The sequence below is a fragment of the Hibiscus syriacus genome, unplaced genomic scaffold (genome assembly GCF_006381635.1).
Source record: "Hibiscus syriacus cultivar Baekdansim isolate YM2019G1 unplaced genomic scaffold, ASM638163v2 tig00110458_pilon, whole genome shotgun sequence".
Lineage (NCBI taxonomy): Eukaryota > Viridiplantae > Streptophyta > Magnoliopsida > Malvales > Malvaceae > Hibiscus > Hibiscus syriacus.
Genome location: NW_024062745.1, coordinates 2,434,877 through 2,457,727, shown reverse-complemented (window position 1 = coordinate 2,457,727; position 22,851 = coordinate 2,434,877). Strand labels below are relative to the sequence as shown.

Below are 22,851 nucleotides of genomic sequence, written 5' to 3'. Positions count from 1 at the left end.
CACCACGATGCTTACTTATGTTGTGTTTGTTGTACCTGTTTGTTCATGACTATACTTGTAGCATGCTCATTGTTGAATGCATTTAGTATAGTGCTATTTGCGTGACACTGAGCTTGTGAGCTCAGCGTTTAGAATGTGTTTCCGTGAGTAAGTCTGTAGGTACCGGTTCAAGGAGTTCATCGCCAAATCGTGGATTCTAAACTTGGTCGAGTATCAGAGTATGTCGTAAGTATTTTAGTGGACATGTATTTTATAGACCCTTGGTGTATTTCGAGTCGTAAACTCTATTTTTATAAACTTATGTATTTTGAGATATACTATTTGGAGTTCATATTTTGTAAACGATATGAATGTATGTTTTAAACCTACGGTTAGGTTATGATTTTGATTCGATGGATGATTTATAATGTTAATTGATTTAAAAAATGATTAATCACTTAAATAATCCTGTATATTATTCTAATCCTCCGGATTTTAGATCAGATCGAATCAGGGTGTTACAACAATAAATACATGTTTAAACACATCAAATATGATTTTAGATGCAACAATTCACGCTGGAAATTTATGTAAAAATTATGTATCGCCTAATATAAAATTCATCTCATATATACTTTTAGTGTCACAATATCCACTCATGTTGTAACAAATATTTAAATCACCATGTACTTCATCACACACCAAAGATAAATTCATGTAGGTGCATCAAAAACAAGGAACAAGTCTCAATTCACTTACAGTTTTTTTTCAGCAGAATATTTTATTAAAAAAATAAAAACTTAAGTTGTGAGTCCAGTAAAAACCTCCTTAATCTTAAACGGAGTAAAATGGGACCTAAGTTGTAAGTACCTCCCTAATTCACTAACGGGTTAATGTGTCAAAGTTGATGCACGTCTTTTCGTGTGCTTCCTTTGTCTGATGTCATCCTTGGAAAATGCCTTTCGGTAATAATCCACCAGTTACTAGATTTGCACGCTGGTGTTACATGTCCCGTTTCGTATCTCCTTTGACCTGCATCGTTCATAAGTAATGCCTTCATGCTGTTGTCTATCGGGATTCGGGTGTCCTGTCAGATTCTACTGTTAGCCCGTCTTTCTTCATTGGCTGGTCTTGATCTTGTTTCTGGGTCTGCGCACGAGGTTGTATGCTATGGTTTGGTCGTTATGATTGATTTTTTTTGTCAGAAAAAATTTCTTACTATATCAGTATCGATATTCAACAGGTGATGGGGTGAGTGAAATTCAATGTAGATGGGGGCATGGGGCTGCTACAAATGCTGGGGCTGGGTGTGGAGGAGTGTTAAGAAACGAAGCAGGGATCGTGGTAGCCATGTTTTTCGGGTCTGTTTCGTGTGTAGATGCTGACTTTGTTGAACTGGTTGTGATCAAAACTGCCTTGGAATTTTTTGTGAGTCTTCTTGGTTTGGTAAGACTGAGTTGGTTATCGAATCAGATTCAAAAATTGCTTTGAATTGGATGTACTCCCCTCTTTTTCGTCCCTGGAAATGGAGATACCTTCGAACAGATTGACAGGCTGTTTAGCTTAATCGGAAAGGTTGTTTTTGTGTACGCCTCATGAGAAATCAATACTATGATAGATTATCTAATGAAGGCGGGATTGAGTAGACAAGCGTTGTTCAAAACGTGATGGCAGTGATTAGTCTTTAGGATCTTCGTGGTCTTGGTCCATCTTTTGTACTGTTGTGCTGCAGTTTTGATTTGTGAGGGCTTTGTAGAAGCTTTTTCTACCTTCGGTCGTCGTTTTCTTGTTTGTGAATGTTTAGTAGTTTTGCGTGGCTTTATGTTCTCTCCAATTGTCTTTTCGCCGTCAAGGTGTATAGGAAGGTTTTTAATACGACACATGATTGGTTCTAATTTTTATCCGGTAATAAAATAAACCATCTTGTTGAGAGAAAAAAAGGCAAAGGGCTGATTTAAGATGATTTGAAGGGCTGTTAGAGATAATGGTGGGTTGATCGGTCGATCCTTCTGATGTGGATAAAGAGTCATATTTCAATGAACAATAGATTGAGACGATCTTTCTAAAGAGAAATAGATAGATATCCGATGGTGAGTGTTGAGGGTCTCTTCCTTCTCTCAAGAGAGAAAATCCATTTAATACTCTAGGTTCACACGACGAAGTTGAATGAAAAATGATTAACGCCCAATGACATGTGAAGTTCGGGTCATAATGGATATAACATCTTAATTTATTAGTCTTCTACTAATGAAATGATTGTCTCCATCAAACAGTCCTATCTGTCAGCTATTAAATATTAAACAGTAGATGAAAATCTGACTTCAGATCGGACGTATGTCTTGAGTTGTATTGGAGTTGTTCATTATTGGATTGTATTTATTGATTATGAAAGCGCGTTGTTCCATAATAACACCTCAATCGCGGATTATCAAGTCATTGTTCACCGACTAGATTTCTACATCATTCAATAATCTGACACATCCGGTAATCTCTCAAGTGTACCAAATGGCATCAACTTCGTATCAGACTCATGGTCCTTGTAAATTGAAGTTCACTAAACTCCACTGTTTTCATTTATTTAATTTATTCGACTTCATTGTCAATCTCAAAGTGCCGGCCGTCTAAATTTATATTCAACTTAATTTACAGTTTTTTCTTGGAAATTACCAGGTAAACATGTAGTGCTAGAATGACAATGACTCGTAAAAATAATAAAACAAAATGTAGCATTTAATTGGCCTCAAAGACATTATTATTAATCGTCTTATCAATCTCTTCTGGAACAATAATGCAATAATCTCTCAAGTAGGAGAAATGCCATCTAATGCAGGAATAGTAGTTGGAACGTTTGCAGGTGAGAACTTCGATGTTCAGGTTTTTTGTTTAATTTTTTAACCATTTTGTTCATGTTTATGGTTGAATTTTGCTAGACATGACGCCCTGTTGGAAATACTTCAGGGATATTAGGTCTTATAATCATTGCTGCTATCGCGTTACGTCTAAAGAACTCCCAAAGAGAGGCAGACAGTGGGGAGAACGAAACGTACGATGAGAACAAAGAAACTGATAAAGAAAAGGAGTTGGCAAAGATGTTGAGGGAGCTCGGTGCTTATTACCAGAAACAATCAGCGCCGCCACTTAAAACAGCAGTGGATGTGGAAGCAGTGCCGGAGAAACAAACAATAGAAAGACTCATAAAGCTGGTGCTCGATGAAAAACCAGCCAGGTTTTCTTGCCGGTTGCTTCAGATTTTTCACGTTAAATTACTCTACCAAACTAGGCCAAGGAGGGTATGGCGCAGTTTTCAGAGGACATTTTCCGGATGGGCGACCGCTAGCTGTTAAACTGCTCCACAACGACGGCTTAGATAAGAGGATCCAGGAGCAATTCATGGCGGAGGTCAGTACCATAGGAAGAACATATCATCGGAATCTAGTGAGGCTTTATGGCTTCTGCTTTGAACCAAAGACAAAAGCTTTAGTTTATGAATACATGGAAAATGGATCTCTAGACAAACTGTTATTCGAGAGTAAACATGAAATTGAGTGGGACAAGTTATGTGAGATAGCAGTTGGAGCTGCTAGAGGGCTTGAGCATTTACATCATTTCAGCTTTAAGAAATAATCCATTATGATATTAAACCTGCAAAAGTATTGCTTGATTCCAACTTTATCCCAAAGATTGCAGATTTTGGACTTGCAAAGTTGTGCAATCGAGACAGCACAAATATGACCATGTCGAGAGTCGGAGGGACTCCGGGATATGCAGCCCCGGAGATCTGAATGCCATTTCCAGTGAGCTATAAATGCGAAGTCTATAGTTTCGGGGTGATGCTGTTCGAGATTATTGAAAGGAGGAGGAACTTTGTAGGTGAGAGTCAAGAGTGGTTTCCGAAGCAAGTATGGGAGAAATTTGACAAGGGAGAATTGGAGGAGATTTGGGACAATATTGAAATTGAAGAAAAGGGTAGGGAAATGGCCAAGACAATGATAAGTGTGGCTCTATGGTGCGTCCAATACTTTCCAAGAGGCTAGGCCTCCCATGAGAGATGTTGTGAAGATATTGAAAGGTGGAGCTGAAGCAGCTACGCCTCCGATTCCATTTCAACACCTGATTTCATCGGCTAATGTACATTCAATCACCGGTAGCCGCACAAATTCAACAGCAGATTATGACTAAGATGATAGAGATGACACCACAATCATGATAAAGTATGAGATTCACTATGCAACTCCTTAGATTCACTATGCATCGTTAGTTGCTCATGTTTCTTGTCTGAAACTCCAAGTTTGTAGCATACATAGTAGATTTATTATTAACATAAATTGTAATCAGTTATTCTTGTGCAAGAGTTAACTCTTCAAAAATAATCTTTGATCACATTGTTTTATAGGTACAGATTGCTACAGTTGTATCTTATGTTTTACGTGTCGAGAGAGTTATTGTTGATTACTTCTTTATCCAGCATAAAATTGCAGCGAATCCTATACGAAATAAAGTTTTAAAAAATATTTTTTTGATTATCCAATCAAAGCTGAAATAATCAATTAGTTTTGAATTATGTATGTGTAGAATAAACTATATGTTCTAATGTACCTTCAAAATTCTCTTACAATCAAGAGGTTTAGCTTTACCTCTTCTGTATATCTGCTTATCGATTTCATTGTGTATGTTATATATTTGATTGCATGATAGTTAAAGATTGCAAATCTCAAACAATACTCTTAAAAAACAAGTTCATCGAATCCCTTGTTAGATCAACACTCAATTTCATGCTTACATATGTTGGCTACCAACTTACAATCATATATTTTGAGTTTGTTTAAAATTTATTCTTTATACTTATTTTGAAACACATTTTATCTTTCATTTGTTTCACATTGAATTCAAGAAAGTATGACAGCCTATAGATATGTGTCAACACTCAATAATAATTTTTTTCTTAATTAATTTGGATGAATATAAGATAGTATCTGTTTAAAAAAAACTCTAAATCATTTGACAATAAACATTCATACACCCCTACGAATGTCGTGCTCGAACCTAAGATCTCAAGAAAAAACAACAATCTCTTTAACCATTGAAGTTGTTTAATTCGTGTCCTAATAATGTTTATCCCTACTGCCAGAGAAAAATTTCATCGTACTCCATCCATTGTCTTTGTTTGTAGTCTTTGACAACTCGTTGGTTTAGAAATCTAAATTAAACCGTTAAATAAGAGCTTGGTTTAATAATGAGGATGCGGTCTTGGTTATTTTAAGTCTCAAGTTAAGTCTATTTAGGTGAGTTACTATATGTTAGATAATCATTGTATTGTGTATTATTGATAGGTCTTCTAATTTAAAGAACCTATAGGGTGTGTTTGGTTGGGGGAATGTGAGATTCCCATGAGAATGAAATCCACATTCCCCCGTTTGGTTGGTCGGGAATGTCATTCCCGGTAATCTTACATTATTAATAGTGGATTTTTTTAGATATATTACCAGGAATGTCATTACCTCCCTTTCCTAGGTATTGTTGGATTACCGGCGTTTTGGACTAAAATGCCCTTAAAATATTTTTGTTCTTTCAAAAATATCCTTATTCTGTCATTGAATAATAAAAATTCTACGAAGGTTAAATTACAAATTTATCCTTCAACTATTTTGGATTTACAAAAGAAAAGTTTATAATTAAAATTTTATATAAAGTTCAGGGGTTAAAATAAAATTTTACCATTTCATTAAACATTTTTATATTTTCAATTTTGTAAAAAAAATTATATAAATTTTATGAATTTAAATTTTTTAAAGAAAATATATAAATATTTTCCAACTTGTTAAAAATATATATATATAATAAAGACAATTTGGTCAAATATACATTCCAATAATCTTTTATTCCTTTAACCAAACACGATAATCTTATATTACTGCTAAACCAATCAAACACAAAATGCAACATTCCCAATAATCATTTTCCCTGGTAATCTTTATTCTCATTGGTAATCTTACATTCCGTGAACCAAACGTACCCCTAGTGTATTTCTTTAATCCTCCCTCCTTACTAAAAAGCTATCTACTTGGAAAATCTAAATTAAATTTAGGGTAAAGTATATAAATAGTCTCCAAACTTTTAGGGCGCTTATATTTTGGTCACCCAACTTTTGAAACTTGTAATACAATCATCAAACTTTTAGTTTGTTTTCATTTTGATCATTATCGTTGCCTCCCGTTAGCTTTTGCTGACGTGGCACTTAGCCCCGTTAAATCGCCCCTTCTTCTTCTTCTTCTCCCGTTCCTGTTTAGCCCACTTCCGGTCAGCGGTGGCTCACACCACCATCACCATCGTCACCGACATTGCCTCCCGACCACACCCCAACCGTCGATTCATACTCATTGTTCACCATTCGTCCAAAATCGCAAGAAGACTATTCAAACACCCATCCCCGATTTTCTTCGTCACTCGTCGGTGACCATCACTGTCGGTACCAGTAGGAGGGCCGCCTCATTCCGACCAAAACCCCACTAGCCACTTTCCGAGATTCACCTGCGTTCGTCGTGGAGAGGGCCCCAAATCTAGTCAGAAAACCCCAACGCCCTTTTGTTTTCATCAATTTTCGACCGATTGGGTTGTCCGTTCGCCACAATGCCACTGCCGTTAAAGTCTCACACCGTTTCGAGCAAAACCCAATTGATTGTGCCTCATCGATGTCGTCCCTCCTCCGACAAGCTTTGGGGTCTTTTCGCGATATGGGACGAACGGTGGACGGTGGTGATGGTGATGGAGGTGTGAGCCACCGCTGACCAAAGGTAGGGTGACCGGAGGTGAGATGAACAGGAATGGGAGAAGAAAAAGAAGAATGGGGGTTTAACGAGGTTAAGTGACACGTCAACTAAAGCTAACGGAGGGTAACGACAGTGACCAAAACGAAAACAAACTAAAAGTTTGATGATTGTATTGCAAGTTTCAAAAGTTGAGTGACCAAAATGCAAATGCTCTAAAATTTTGGAAACTAATTATATACTTTACCCCTAAATTTAATAACCAATTTTATTTACAATTACGGAACAGCAGAACAAAAACAATAGGACCTAGTCAATTTTATCATTCACAAAAGGCCATCATGGATGAAACCTTTTTATTTAATAATAAATGATAAGTCATCCTTATCAGCCTCTACAACAAAATTCACTCTTGGCTGAGATCCCAGCCACAATTGGACAAGAAACAAATGCAAAGTTAATGCTTAAGCGTCATTAAGAGAAAGGACTCCGGGAAGTTCTTTGCCCTCGAGAAGCTCTAAGCTGGCACCACCACCGGTCGAGATGTGGCTCATCTTGTCCGCAAGCCCGACCCTCTCCACTGCTGCAACAGAGTCACCGCCTCCGATGATTGTCGTCACTCCCTTGCCACTGAGCTCTGCAAGCTTCTTTGCAACTGCCTGTAAATAGTATTAACAAAACCATTCGTAAGCACGCATTACCAAACAAAAAAGGACATAATTCCACACCATGACCACCTAATTCCCCAAAGTAATTCAGACTTACCTCAGTGCCTGCAGCAAACTTATCAAACTCAAACACACCCATTGGTCCATTCCAAATAATGGTCTGGGTAGTGTCCAAAGACTCGTTAAAGGTTTTGATGGAGTCCGGTCCTATGTCCAAGCCCATCCAACCATCAGGGATCTCTGCAGCTGGAACCACCTGCAAAAACATTTAAAAATTTTAATAATTCAATGTCTGAAAACAATTGAAATACGGGTCATATATACTAGAAGATTTGGTGTTATGTACACTCTGCTTCCATGTAGCCTATGGCCGTAAAATTAGGTGTATTGCAACATAGTACACTCAAATCTCTTATCATATACTTCAAATGAGAAACAGCACAAACCTTGCTGTCGGCATCAGCAGAAAACTTGTCCCCAATAACCACATCAGTGGGCAGCAAGAGAGAGACCCCTTTTGCCTTGGCCTTCTCCAAGAGTGATGTTGCTAGATCAAGTTTGTCCTCTTCCACAAGAGATGATCCAACTTGGTGTCCTTGGGCCTTGTAGAAGGTAAAGATCATTCCTCCACCCAGTAAGAGAATATCAACCTTGGCCAAGAGGGATTCAATCACTCCAATCTTGGTTGACACCTTAGAACCACCTACTATAGCAGCAAATGGCTTCTTGGGATTTGCCACAGCTCCAACAAGATAATCAAGCTCCTAAAAAGAGAAAATAGAGCATACCATGTAAAAGGACCACAAAAGAACTCAAAAATCATAACTATTGCAAGTTCTTTTCTAAATGCTCGAAAATCACGCCATATGATATTTTATGGAGAATATTCTTCAGCACAATCCAGCAGACAAATTAAATGGTGTCTCTATCAGATCCCAAAAGTAACATGCTAAAATTTACATGACACGCGTAAGATAATCAATATAAAACGTAGTCACAAATATGATTCTTAGACCAATCTGAAGGATCTCAAGACGCTTCAATTTCAAACTCAAGATAATCGTAATACCTTCTGCATAAGAAAACCTGCAACAGAAGGTTTTAAGAACTTAGTTACTCCCTCTGTGGAAGCATGGGCCCTGTGAGCAGTGCCAAATGCATCGTTGACATAGAGATCAGCAAGAGAAGCTAGTTTCTTTGCAAATTCAGGATCATTCTTCTCTTCCTCCTTGTGGAACCTCACATTCTCAAGAAGCAATACACCTCCATCTGGTAGTCCAGCAACCATTTTCTCAACTTCTTCACCAATACAGTCATCTGCCATTTGAACCTTTTACAAGACAGATACAAATGTTTAATAGAAAAGCAAATCAAGCAAATGAAACTCTGAGGTGGATAAAGAGAGAGTTTTCTTAAAGACAAACCTCAACTTCAAGGAGTTGAGATAGCTTCCACACAAGAGGCTTCAAACTGTACACAGGAGTGACACCCTTTGGGCGTCCCTGAAAGAGAAAACAATTAGAAACATATCATGAGATAACATCTGAAAAGGTCAACAACGAAAAGAAACATTTCATCCACTTTGCATCCATCTAAGTGCTAAGTGCACTAAAAAAACTAAAACAAATCACATTAATAGTAACTTTTCAATATTGAATAGCATACTACTACACACAAGGACAAAGTACTCGTTCCCTGAGATCTTTGTTAAGATCTTAGACTATCATTTACTGGAACAAGGAATGGCAACACTATAACTTTACTTTCGAAAAAGCAATTATGCAGTTTTAGATGAACTATTGCTGCCAAAATGGTGCAAATAATAATCCAAGAGGAAATCAAACACGAGACAATAAAGGTGAACCGGTTTTTGAGTAGAAAGACAAATCGGAAATACGAAAATATCAGCCAGAAGAATATGCCTGTTAATTAATCAATAATCAATAAGCACTAGCTAAGTGCGGCATTATCAGAATTAAAGAACAAATAAAAATAAAATCAGATTGAAATAAAGAGGAAAAAAAACAGATATCCATAAAAATAACAATCAGAGCTCAATAAACACCATACCAAAACATGCAAATAAATAAATAGACAATAAACACCAGATCAGGAAGGTACCAAATGACTGCAAAGAATGACTTTAGATCCATGTCCCATCAAATACTTGATGGAGGGAACAGCAGCACGGATTCTGGTGTCATCAACTATGTTGAAGTTTTCATCCAAAGGAATGTTCAAATCAACTCTAACGAACACTTTCTTTCCCTTCAAATCAGCTTCCTTCAAATCCCCAACGCTCTTCTTTCTACCCATAGTATCAGCGCTTGTTCTTCAACAACAAACGAATGTAAAAACAACGCTGCGCACAGAAAAAAAATGCATGAAGAAATGAAAAATGGAAATCTAAATAAAAGTATTTAAAGCGAGAGAGCTTACAAAGATGGGAGAGGCGAATAGATCAATACAGCGACGAGAGAAAGGTCTATAAGGGTTTTATATACAAGGCACGAGAAGTCGAGAAGAGTATATAATTCGGTAACTATATTCTATTTTTCGTTGGCAGTTTAAATAAGGGTAAATTACATCATTCCTCACTAAACTATATTATCTCTCCTATTTTACTCACTGTATTTTCAATTTTTCTAATTTACTCACTAAACTTTCGAATTGCTCCTGTTTTGATCCCTCATAATTATTTTATTATTATTTTTGTATGACATGGCAATTTTTATTATTATTTAATATAAAATAAAACATAAGGTGGTCGAATGCCACCGTCGGCCACCGTCGATTGACACCTTGATTTCATGGGTCGCTTCGCCTCGACACCTTGATTTCATGGGTCGCTTCGACACCTTGAGTTCGAATGTGACCATTATTTTGTCAGAACTTGCTCCAAAGTCCATGAATTGGAGATTGAAAGTGAAGAAATCGAAATGTCTCTGTCGAGATTCACATATTTTAGGACATTTTCCGATGAAACAACCATCAGATTCGAACTCAAGCGGTAGAGACGAACCGATCCATAAAATTTGGGACTGAACGACCACCATCTACAACGGTCGACAGTAGCATCCGTCCACCTTCTATTTTTATTTTATATTTTCAATTATTTTATATTAAATAATAATAATAAAATGTCATGTCATAGAGAAATAATAATAAAATAATTCAAAGTCATAAAAAAAAGGAACAATTCAAAAGTTCAGTGAGTAAATTAGAAAAATTGAAAGTACAACGAGAAAAATTTGAAAGATAGTATAGTTCAGTAAGGAATTGTGTAATTTACCCTTTAAATAATTTTATTTTGTATTTAAATTATTTTAGTATAATTAAATATTTAAATTTAATTAGGCGAAAAAAGCTCGTTGTTAGTTGCTTTTCAAAAATATCATTTGATTGCATTTTCAAAATGTAGTTTTCAAAAGTTTAATTATAGTCATAATGGAAAACCTCATTAAAATTAAAATAAATATAGATAAATCTATTTGAATTTAAAATTTTAAAATTTTCAGTTCTATTAATTTAAAAATAACTAATTAGTCAACAAATTATTCATCTAACCATAAAATAATTTGGGTATCAATGCCCATCGTTGAAATATTGGGAAATCAATCTACAATAATAAAATGAAGGAATTAATTTATTTGATACTAAAAAATTAAAAATATTCTACTTATAAACTAAAAATAGTTGTCACATAATTAATACTATTTTTGGAACATAATCTCTTCAAGTGAAGAGCATTAGAGCAAAAAATTATCACCTCATGATGGGCGTATGTTAGTTGGACTAACGTGCACCCAGAGGAAAATTAGTTTTTTTGGGGTTTTGGTGGTTTCTTTTTCTCGTCTTGGTTTGTTACATCCTTCACTGGTCTCTGGGATATGGTATGGCTTCATGACGGCCCCGACGGTGGGTGCCCCTGACTGGAGGAAGCTATTCGTCGTTGGTGATGGCCAAGCCCTAGAGTTTTTTTTGCCTTTTGAGGATTCATCAAGGTCGATCACTGTTAAACCTTATCTGAGGTCTTCGAAGAGGGGGTTCGTGAATGGAAACTCTTATTGGTGGGTCAATTTATTGGTAAGCCTTCTAATTTTGGTGTTTTGCAACGATTAGTTAGGATTATGTGGTAGAAATTGGGACCTGTGGATGTTCGTTTGGTTAGGGCCTAATTTTATATCTTCTCCTTTGCTAATGCAGCTGTTAGGGACTAGGTACGCGAGCATGGTCCCTGGCATGTCCAGAATAAGCCTTTGTTGTTACGTAAATGGGAACCTAATTTGAAGAATTTAGAATTTGATTTGTCTAGGGTTCTTTTATGGGTTCAACTTTATAATGTCCCTTTAGATCTCTATTCAAAGTGTGGATTGAACTACATTGCTAGTGCGCTTGTCACCCCCATATACATGGATGATATTACTGTCTCTAGATAGAGGTTGGAGTTTGCTAAGGTCTATATGGATATTAAGGTGAGTGCAGTTCTCTCAGACTCTGTAGAGGTCCTTTTGTGTGATGGTAATATCACTGTGGTTGGGGTTTTTGTACCTTGGTTTCCCCCATCTTGTTTCCACTGTGTGGTATTTGATCATTCAGATAAAATGTGCCCTGTGGGTAAGTGGTTTAACAAAGTTTAGAAGGTTAAAGAAGGCTCTGGGGTGGATAATGATGTTTCTGCTACTGTTTTGATGTCTGATGGTCGGGTTACCTGTTGTGATCAGGATCTGGAGGTTGTAAGCCCTCCTGCTGATCAGCCTCCTAATGATACTTGTCTGGAGCCTGATGTTCAAGTTAATTTCTTTAATAAGAGTATGGATGTTGTAGTTCCTTCTATTGGGAGTAATACCCGTGGTTCTATTATGATTGGGGGATCTACGAGGGGTGAGTTATGTTACTCAATCGTGGAAGAGTGCTAAGTAGAAGAAGGGTTTGGCGAATAGGTTTGTAATCTTGGCTGATGTTTTGCCTCCTGAACTGCCTGGTAGGAAGCCTAGGGTTGCTTCCATTGGTGTAGCAAACCTTCTACAAGAACTGAAGAACAAGAAGAAGGATGTTACTGATAAAGATAAACTGGCAGTGGTTGCTGGTGATGTGCAGCTGGGTTGTGTGGTCTCACCTCTGATTAAATCATGATTGTGGGATTTTGGAATGTGAGGGGATTGAACAACCCTCTGAAGCGTGGTAGGGTTATTCAGAGGTTGGACATATTGGGTTTAGATATAGTGTGCCTCTTGGAGACTAGGGTTAGGGAAATTAAAACTCCTAGTGTGTTTGAAAGCTTTGTGGACTGGAATATCTGTTCTAGCTATGAATGTGTTGCCAATGGAAGAATTTGGGTTGCTTGGAGGAAGGGTGTTGATGTTTCTATCAAGTGGATTACTGGCCAGGTTATTACTCTATTGAGTAGTTTTAATAGGACTGCTTGTTTTGTTACTACAATTTATGGTAGCAATGATGGTAGAGAGAGAAGACTTCTTTGGGACCATTTTAGGGAGATTAGTTCTGTCTGTAATTCTTCTCCTTGGTTGCTAGGTGGTGATCTTAATGCCATTGTTTCCCCTGCTGAAAGTTCTGATTTTTCTAGTTTTGGGGCTCTCTATTCTGATATGTAGGATTGCATGTGATGTTTAGAGGATATAGGGGTTATTGATCATCCTCATTATGGCCCCCTTTATACCTGGTCTAATAAGCAGTTTGAGGGACTTATTGCTCGCAAGTTGGACAGGGTGTTGGTTAATGTTTCTTGGCTTTTGGGTTTCCCTGAGTCTTATGTTGAGTTTCAAGCATTGGGGGATTCTGATCACTGTCTTGCAGTTTCTTGGCTGGCTAAAGAGGTTCTCACTCAAAGGACCAAGCCTTTCAAATTCTTCAACTTTTGGGTCCTTCATGATAGTTTTGCTGGCATTGTGAGAGAGTCTTGAGAGATCCTTATGCAAGGGAACCATATGCAGGTCATGTTCCAAAAGTTGAAAAGGTTAAAGGGTCCTCTTAAGGCCTTTAACAAGGAGCATTATGCTAATCTTTCTAATCAGGTTAGGGTGAAAAGAGGATTGTTGAAGCAGTAGCAGTTCTGTAACCTGACTGGCAATGCTAATATTGTGGGGGAAAAGAGTTACAACAGGAGTTTGGGCCTTCAAAATGATGAAAACTTGTTCTACATGTAAATATCCAGTGGCTTAGGGATCGGGATCAGTGTACCAAGTTTTTTTCATTCTACTGTGGCTACCAAGCTGAAGAGAAATACTATTAGGGTCTTGGAGTCTGATAGTTGGGAGAGGCTGGATAGTTTTGAATCAATGTCTGCTGAGGTAATTGCTTATTATACTAAGCTCATAGGGACTTCTCACCCTGGTGTTGTGGGTTGCAATGTTGGTCTGTTACAGGAGGAGCTTACGTGTTCTATCTCTGTTAGTGGGGTTGAGGCTTTAGAAAGGGATGTCACTAATTAAGAGGTGAGGCATGCTATTTTCTCTCAAGGGGATGACAAAAGTCCTGGTCCTGATGGTTACACAGGTTGCTTATTTAAAAAATGTTGGGTTACTATTGGTAAGGATTTTGTGGCTATTGTTAAATTCTTTTTTAATTCTTCCATGTTATTACCTTCTTTCAATGCCACTTCCTTGGTTATTGTTCCGAAGGTCCCTAACCTTTTCTTAGTTAATGGCATTAGGCCTATTTCATGTTGTTCAGTAGTCTATAAAGCAATTACTAGAATCCTGGTTGATAGGCTCAATGTGTTTCTGCCTGGTTTAATTTCTCCTAGCCAATATGCATTTGTTAAAGGCAGAAATATTATGGACAATACTTTATTGGCCCAAGAATTAGTGAGAGGCTATGCTAGGGAGGCTCTCTCCCCTCAATATGCTCTGAAGGTGGGCCTTTAGAAGGCCTTTGACAGTCTGTCATGGGATTTTGTCCTTGCTATTTTGGAAGCTATTGGTTTACCTGAAAGGTTTAGAGAATGGGTAAAGGTTTGCTTAACTACTGCTAAGTTCTCTATTGCCTTTAATGGTAGTTTGGTGGGTTATTTTAAAGGTGGTAGGGGTGTGAGGTAGGGGGATCCCCTCTTCCCTTATCTGTTTGTTCTTGCTATGAATGTGTTATTTTGTCTATTGAACTTGGTTACTACTAAAGGTATATTCCACTTCCATCCTAAGTGTAAGAGGATATGCATGACATACTTCTGCTTTGCTGATGACTTGCTCATCTACTATAAAGGTTCTTTGGAATCTGTTGTGGGTGTTCCGGCTATTTTTGGAGAAGTTTTATAGTATGTCTGGCTTGAGACTTAATGCCTCTAAGAGTGAATTATTTGCTTTTTGGGTTGGCTGAGATGATTTGGAGTATATTAGGGTGGCTTCTTGTAACATCTCAAACTACGGGTTAGTGACTAAATTGTAAAATTTTAGAATTTGGTGATTAAAGTGGAAAAGTTGAATAGTTCAATGACTTATTTAAAAATAATTCTTGAAGGGTTATTAGTAATTATTAAAAGAATTAAAGGGCAAAATGGTCATTTGACTTGGAAATAATAATAAAATGATATATATATAGGTGGGGATAAGGATAAGGAGATATTTTCTCCACTTCATCATCTTCTTCTTCTTCTTCATACGAGAGAGAACCAATGGAGTAAAGGTAAGTTTCTGATTTCTTGATTATTTGTTGATTTAAAGTTTGGGTTTTGATAAGTTATCTTAAAATCAAAAGATAAAGGAGTTAGGGAAGATTAAAGAGAATGGAAGTGAACTTCTGGAAAAGAGTTGATAATTTGAATTTGAAACTAAATTTGACTTGTCATCAACTTAATTAAGAAATATGAAGTGGTAGAATTGAATTTAGAACATATTGAAAATTGGGTATGATTATTGATTTCCATATGAAAGATAGAATTTTGAGGTTAAAGATGTATTGAATGAGTAGATTAATTTAAGTATGTGTACTTGAGTTACGAATATGAAAGGGAATGAAACATGAAGTATTGAAGCTGAAAATAGTGAATTTTTGTATTTGAATAGTAATTTCTGGGCAAAATTTACAGATTTCAATATGGTATCGATACCCTAAGAAGGGTACCGATACCTCAGTTAGGGGTGTACTGATACCTCAGTTATGGGTGTACCGATACCTACGTTAAACAAGAAATGTAAATAGATCTTTATTTTAGTTTAAGAAATGAAAGATTAGAGTATGCCAAGTGAAATGCTGATATGTATAATATATGTGTGATTATGTAGACATCGAACATAAGCAAGTTCTGGAGCAATCGAAGAATTAGAATCAATTGAAATTAAGCAAGGCTAAGGTGAGTGCATCTTATTTTATAGAATTATATGGAAATTGGACTTGTGATAAGTCTATTTTCGATAGTTATAGTGCATGAAGTCTTGATTATAAGTAGGTGAATGTCATGCAATGTATGTATGCTTGATTATATGAGTGGATATGTTTTTATATGTGCTATGTGGCTTATGTGAACATATGGTTATGAGATAAAATAGGTAATCATAGGAGAATATGATGAAAGTGAATTCATGAGAAATGATAGCAACTAGATAAACATGTGTAAAGGCTATATAAATAATAGAGTCATATGATTTAAGGAGAATTGAAGAAAATTAAATAAGATATGTGAAGCTAATACATGAGAAGACATAGCTATGTGACACGTGAACATACTTGAATAATACATGTTATGTGATATGAGATTATGTGACAATAAGTTATATAATGTGAATATTATAATAAGAAGCTATGTGATAAGAAGATATGGGTTTATGTGATATGGAAGTGTATATGTGAAATGACATGATAGGTGATAAAAACCGTGAGCCTATATGAATATGTGATATGAATGTGATATATGTGATGTATGAGAATCATATGAGAATAAGAGATGACAATGATTTACATGTCATATGAACACAAGAGAAGTGTTATAAGCTAAGTGACATATGATTATGAAATCATATGAAAAGTGAAATATGCATGTGAATATGTGAAATGATATGAATCATAATGATATTTCCCATGTTATGTGATATGAGAGCTAGGGGTATAGTTGGCATGCCAAGAGTCGAGGGATTACCTATGTCTTCCAAGACATATGGACAGGATTACCTATGTCTTACGGGACATATGGACAGGATTACCTATGTTCTTCAGGACATATGGACAGTTTACTTATGTTCTTCAGGATATATGGACAGATTACCTATGTTCTTCGAGACATATGGACAGATTACCTATGTTCTTCGGGACATATGGACAGATTATTATACAAGCTGTGGTGATAGCATAAGTGTGCACAACCTCTATGTACTCACATACCTTAAGTTCTCAAAAGTATACATGGGCTAATGAAGTAATAATATAAATATATAGTATGTGATATGTTATGAAAAAAGGATTACAAGGATTATGGGATACTAAGTGTGATTCTTTGTGAAATGACATGGATGCTCGATGGTGAGTATAGAAAGGTTTAGTATATGCTTACATGATAAAAAGAGAATTAGTGATAATAATATAAGTACTGATAAGCATGTTAATGATATATGTATATGTGTGTATTGGTTATATGAAAGAATATATGCTTTTGTATGATATTAAAGTATGAATTATTTATAATTATAGAAATTATTTATTATATGTTTTATATGCCTTACTAAGTCAACGACTTAGCATGTGAGTGTTTCACACGTAGGTTTCAACGAGCTTATGGAGTGATGAAAAGCAAGACATGTCAGTTTCTCCTTATAGAAGGTCAGTTCAGAAAAGAATTAAATAGTTTGTATTTTGTAATATTGATTGTGGTTGACATGTAAATAAAGATTTGAATCTGATATATATTCTAATCGGTTTTGTAAAATCATATGATTGAGTTTTGTAATGTTTTAAACATATATATGTAAATTGTAAATGTATAGTGATGAACGTTTTAAATTTTATGAGTTTTTAATAAGTGAACGAAATTACTGAAGCAAGGGTATCGGTACACTGTAGTAGGGTATCAATACCCCTGCAGCATTCTGGAAATTTTTTTAGAATCGGCACTGTTCATGGTACTATTTACGGTATTGTTCATTACTGTTTATGGTATTGTTCATACATTATAATACTATTCATATCACATAGTACTGTTCATTGAAAACATATTTTTTTAAATTTGTTATAATGGAATATAATTCAACAATATATGGTCGTATTTTCTTAATATAAGTCCAAATGTTCGGTTATTTTGTAATGAAATTGTTTTAAAGAGTCAATGTGACATCTCGGACTTGTTTTCGGGTCGGGTACGGGTTGGGGTGTTACACTTCTGGTTTCAGGATTGGTCAACTTCCTGTAAGGTATTTGGGGTACCTCTAGTTACTAGGAGGTTATCTGAGAAAGATTGTTTTCCCATGTTAGAAAAGATAAAGGCTAGGTTGAATAGTTGGCATTCTCGATGTCTCAACAATGAAGGAAGATTGCAGCTAATCAATTTTGTCCTTTTTGGTATTGCTACTTTTTGGTGTCGTCAATTGATTCTGCCTAAATCTGTTTTAAAAAAGGTTGAACAGATTTGTACTAGGTTTTTTTTTGGAAGGGTAGAGATTCTCATGATGTTTTAAAAAAGGTGAGTTGGAAGAAGGTTTGTTGCCCAAGAGCTGAAGTAGTCTTGGGGTGAAAGACATATGTTGTTGGAATCAAGTTAACTTGTTCCTACTTATTAGGAATATATTAACTGGCAATGGCTCCTTGTGGGTAGCGTGGGTTAAGGAATATGTCCTTAAGGGTGTTAGCTTCTAGCAGATAGAGTGTAAGAACATTATGAGATGGAGCCTCAGGAAACTGTTCCAATTGAGAGAGGAAGCTACTGCTGGTTTGAATGCTGGAAACTGTTTCATTTCTCTCTCACACAAAAATTTATTTAAATCTTACAAGCTTTATACCTTCAAGTGTACAACTACATATATAAATACTTCTATTTTATAAAAGATTTTAATTCTACCTAATTGATTTTTTTTCATTTTGGTATATCATTTCTTTGTCGATATTGTCTGATTGACATTAATAATTGATCTATATTATCATCTAAAATTTTAATATTATATTACATTCAAATATATCATCCACGTTAATTTGATTCTGATTTCACTTATTTTTGAAACATGACATGATTATTAAAATATCTTTATTAGGTACCTAATGATCTTCTGAAAAGCTTATTTTAGTCGTACAATCTCTTCCAGATATCTTTCAAAATTTATTATCTATTTATAATATTTTTATAGAGTTTTGTTAAAAATAATGCCTCATATATTTTATTATCCAACTAACCTTCAATTTATAATACATTGTTCACGTATTTACATAAGAACTGAAATCCAACTGCTTCTAACTAACTCCTAACAGCCTATCAACTAACTCCTAACAAACTAACTAACATTTGTTATCTTAACACTCCCCCTCAAGTTGTTGGGTGAAAAACATTTGAAACCCCCAACTTGGTTGTCAAATACTCGTGTTGTTGTGTTCCAAGTGCCTTAGTTAAGATGTCTGCAGGTTGCTCCTTTGAAGATATGTGTTCAGCCGTGATGAACGCTTTCTTGAATTTTGTCTCTAATAAAATGGTAATCAATTTCAATGTGCTTCGTTCTTTTATGGAAGATTGGATTAGAGGCAATCTGTAATGCGGCTTTACTGTCACAGAACAACTTGGCTGGTTGATCATTTTCACTCCTAGTTCACTTAGAAATCCACTTAGCCAAACTAATTCTACTGTAGTCATAGCCATACTTCTATACTCAGCTTCAGCTGAAGAACGAGCCACTGTGTTCTGCTTTTTTGACTTCCACGAAATCAAAGAATTGCCAAGTTTTATACAATATCATGTTACAGACTTCCTTGATATTGGGCAAGTTGCCCAATCAGAATCACAAAAGGCAATTAGATCACATGTACTTGAAGAGTCCAGCAAAACTCCATGCCCTGGATTCTTCTTAATATATCGTACAACTCTCAAGGCTGCTTCCATATGCTCTTTTCCAGGCTGATGCATGAACTGAATTAGATGATGTACTGAATAGGCTATGTCAGGCCTGGTGTGAGTTAAGTATATAAGCATGCCTATGAGTCTTTGAAATTGTGTTCTGTCTATCATAGCTTCTTTATTATGCTTCAAGCATTTTGTATCCGAAGTAGCAGAAAGATTATTATTTTTTCCAAAGGTGTTAAAGCAGGCCTTGCTCCCTCTGTCATACTATCTTTTATTAATTCTAGAGCATATTTACGCTGATTTAATATGATCCCCTTCTCTGACCTCAACACTTCAAGTCCAAGGAAGTATCTTAATTCACCCAAGTCTTTCATCTTGAACTTAGAACTCATTATACATTTGAGCTCTTCTATCATATCAGTATTACTGCCAGCAATTAGCAAATCATCTACATAAACCAGCACAATGACCAACTTATCTGCTACTCACCTTGTAAACAATGAATAATCATGCTTACTTTATTGAAATCCTGCTGATATAAGTGCTTCAGACAGCTTCTTGTTCCACTGTCTAGAAGCTTGCTTGAGTTCATATAGAGACTTTTACAGCCGACAAAACATATGCTCCCCCTTGCTGGAAAAGCCTTCTGGCAACTGCATGTAGACTTCTTTAACCAAATATCCTTGCAAGAACGCATTGTGAACATCCATTTGCCACAACAACCAGTCAAAGATGGAAGTAAGGGCCAAAATCAGTCTCACAGTGATGAGTTTAGCAACAGGAGAAAAAGTCTCCTCATAGTCAACACCATTCTTTTGATTGTACCCTTTGGCCACCAACTGAGCCTTGAATCTTTCCACCTCACCCGAAGCATGATGCTTAATTTTATAAACCCACTTGCAGCCAATGAGAACTTTACCAGAAGGCAAAGGTACTACAGTCCAAGTATTATTTAATTCCAATGCTTGAATCTCTTCTCTCATGGCCTGCTGCCATTGCGGATTTTGACAAGCTTCGTGATAAGTGGTGGGTCCATGAAAATGAGAAATAGAAGATAAAAAGTGTTGAGTGGGTGAAGGTAAATGAGAGTAAGAAATGTAATTAAAAATGGGGTAAGTAGTAGAGGGTGAAGTGGATTGGCAAGTGCAGACATAATCTTTTAACCAATTTAGAGGCTTGGAGACACGAGAGGAACGTCTAGACACAAAAGAATCATGTGCTAAAGGAGGAATACCGGCTTGAGAAGGACTTGTTGAGAAATCAGATGGACTACCAGATGCACCTGTTGAGGAATCAGATGGAGATATGGAGGGAATAGGTGACATAGTAGGAATTTCTTATGAAGAACTTGAAGAATTATCAACATGAGATGTATTAGTTGGTACTGAAGAATCAAGGATTAAAAAATCAGAATCAGGAATATGATAATGTTAAGGAAAAAAAGGAGAAGATTTTGAAACAGGAAAATGAAAGGGAAAGATAACTTCATGAAACACAACATTTGTACTCACAAGAAACTGCTTTGACTGAAGACTAAATAGAATGTACCCCTTTTGAGTTGAAGAATATCCCATGAAAACACAAGGAATAGCCTTAGGAGAGAACTTGTCAAGGTAGTTAAGCTTGGTAGCATAACATAGACACCCAAATACCCTTAAATGAGAAAGATCAGGAATTCTATGGTGAAGGGCTTCAAAAGGAGTTTTGAAATTCAAAACAGAAGAAGGTAAGCGATTTATTATATAGCAAGTTGTAGTAATACATTCTCCCTAAAACTTAATAGGAACTTTTGAGTGAAACCGAAGTGCCCTTGCAACTTCGAGAATATGTCTATGTGTGCGTTCTGCAACCCCGTTTTGTTGGGGAGTCTGAACGTATGAGCTTTGATGAAGAATTCCAAGTGAGCTAAAAAATTTAGAACAATGAGAATTAAAAAATTCAGTGCCATTGTCACTGCGAATGATTTGAACAATAGCTGAAAATTGAGTTTTAACAAAAGTGATGAATTTTTTAAGAGAGATAACAATGTCACTCTTCAATCTCAACAAGTGCACCCAAGTCATACGAGTAAAGTCATCAACTATAGTTAAAAAGTACATATGACCACTATGTGTAGCAATTCGATAGGGACCCCATAAATCTATATGAATGAGACTAAAAGGAGCTTGTGAAGAAGTGAGGCTAACAGAGAATGGGAGTCTAGTTTGTTTTGCAACGGACATATAGGACAAGAGTGTAATAACTTGGAATCCAAGTTAACAGAATGTAACAATGGTAGTTTGTTCATGGTCGAAATAGCAGTATGTCCCAAACGAGAGTGCTTGTATTATTACTAGAAACAACAGTCATACATTCAGATACATGATCACAATCAAACAATTTTGAATCACATGACATACTAGAGGAAACACTAGAAGACTGCACATTTGAAGAGGTATGTGTAGATGACAAACCAATAGGTGAAACTGATGACTGAAAAAAATAAAGTCCTCTATACTCTTTACCAATCCCCTTCATCCTTCCACTTGAGATGTCCTGCAGAATACAAAAGTCAGGATAAAAACTTACAAAACAGTGAAGGTCACGGGTAAGCTTTGAGATGGAAAGTAAATTGTGAGTGAAATTTGGTACATATAATACATTGGACAAAGTTGTGGTTGAATTTAGGAAACATGAACCAACATATGTAATTGGGACAGTTTTACCATTTGATAATTGAATGGACCATGAGGAACATAAGACAGGGGATTGCAAGCATTGAAAATCAGATAATATATGATCTGTAGCACCTGTATCTAAAATCAAAGTTAGTGACTTACAAGAAGCATGTAAACAACTATCAACAATACCTACAAGATTCACATCCGAATCAACTGAAGCAGCAGAAGATAAAAGGCTGAGAATCTGGTTGTACTGCTCCTAAGTGAAGGTAGGTACTATAGGAACCAAGAAATTTAATCTGTCAGGAGCACCAGCAGCAGCAGGGTCAGAGGCAGCAACAGGTTCAGAGACCACTACTGTAGCTTGAGCATTCTTTCATTTAGAGAACTTGAAATCGGGTGAAACCCTATAAGACGATAATAACTATCTCTTTTATGACCCTTGATCTTGCAATAGTCACATACACCTTGAAAACGGTGATGATCAGGAACCCTAGAGCTTTTGGAGTAAAACATCAACGAATCAAGATTTGAAGACATAGTAGAGAGCTGAACTCGCTGAGACTCCTCTTGAGCAATCATGGAGTATGCCTGGTTTATCGAAGGAAGAGGCTGCATCAGTAGTATTTGACTTCGAACCGCCGAATAGGTCTCGTTTAAGCCCATCAAAAATTGAAGAAGTTGCTGCTGAGCAAAATGTCTGGAATTCTGCTGCGAACTTGCACACTCACATGATGAAATCGGCACAAGTGTAACATATTCATCGCACAACATCTTCAATCTATTGAAGTAAG

The 22,851-nt window shown here is 36.2% G+C and overlaps 1 protein-coding gene and 1 pseudogene across 1 annotated transcript; one reads left to right on the top strand and one right to left on the bottom strand.

Annotated features, from left to right (window-relative positions):
• The first annotated feature begins 2,793 nt into the window (after nt 1-2,793).
• Nucleotides 2,794-4,267, top strand: LOC120126483 (annotated as a pseudogene).
• Nucleotides 4,268-7,192: 2,925 nt separating this feature from the next.
• On the bottom strand, nt 7,193-9,807 carry LOC120126350 (phosphoglycerate kinase, cytosolic-like). The gene is made up of 6 exons (XM_039144564.1): nt 9,533-9,807; nt 8,836-8,913; nt 8,481-8,741; nt 7,858-8,175; nt 7,509-7,667; nt 7,193-7,402 (listed from the first exon to the last, which is right to left on the bottom strand). The coding sequence occupies exons 1-6, from the start codon at nt 9,725-9,727 to the stop codon at nt 7,208-7,210; spliced, it is 1,206 nt and encodes a 401-aa protein (XP_039000495.1). The 5' UTR covers nt 9,728-9,807; the 3' UTR covers nt 7,193-7,207.
• Between the last annotated feature and the right edge of the window lie 13,044 nt (nt 9,808-22,851).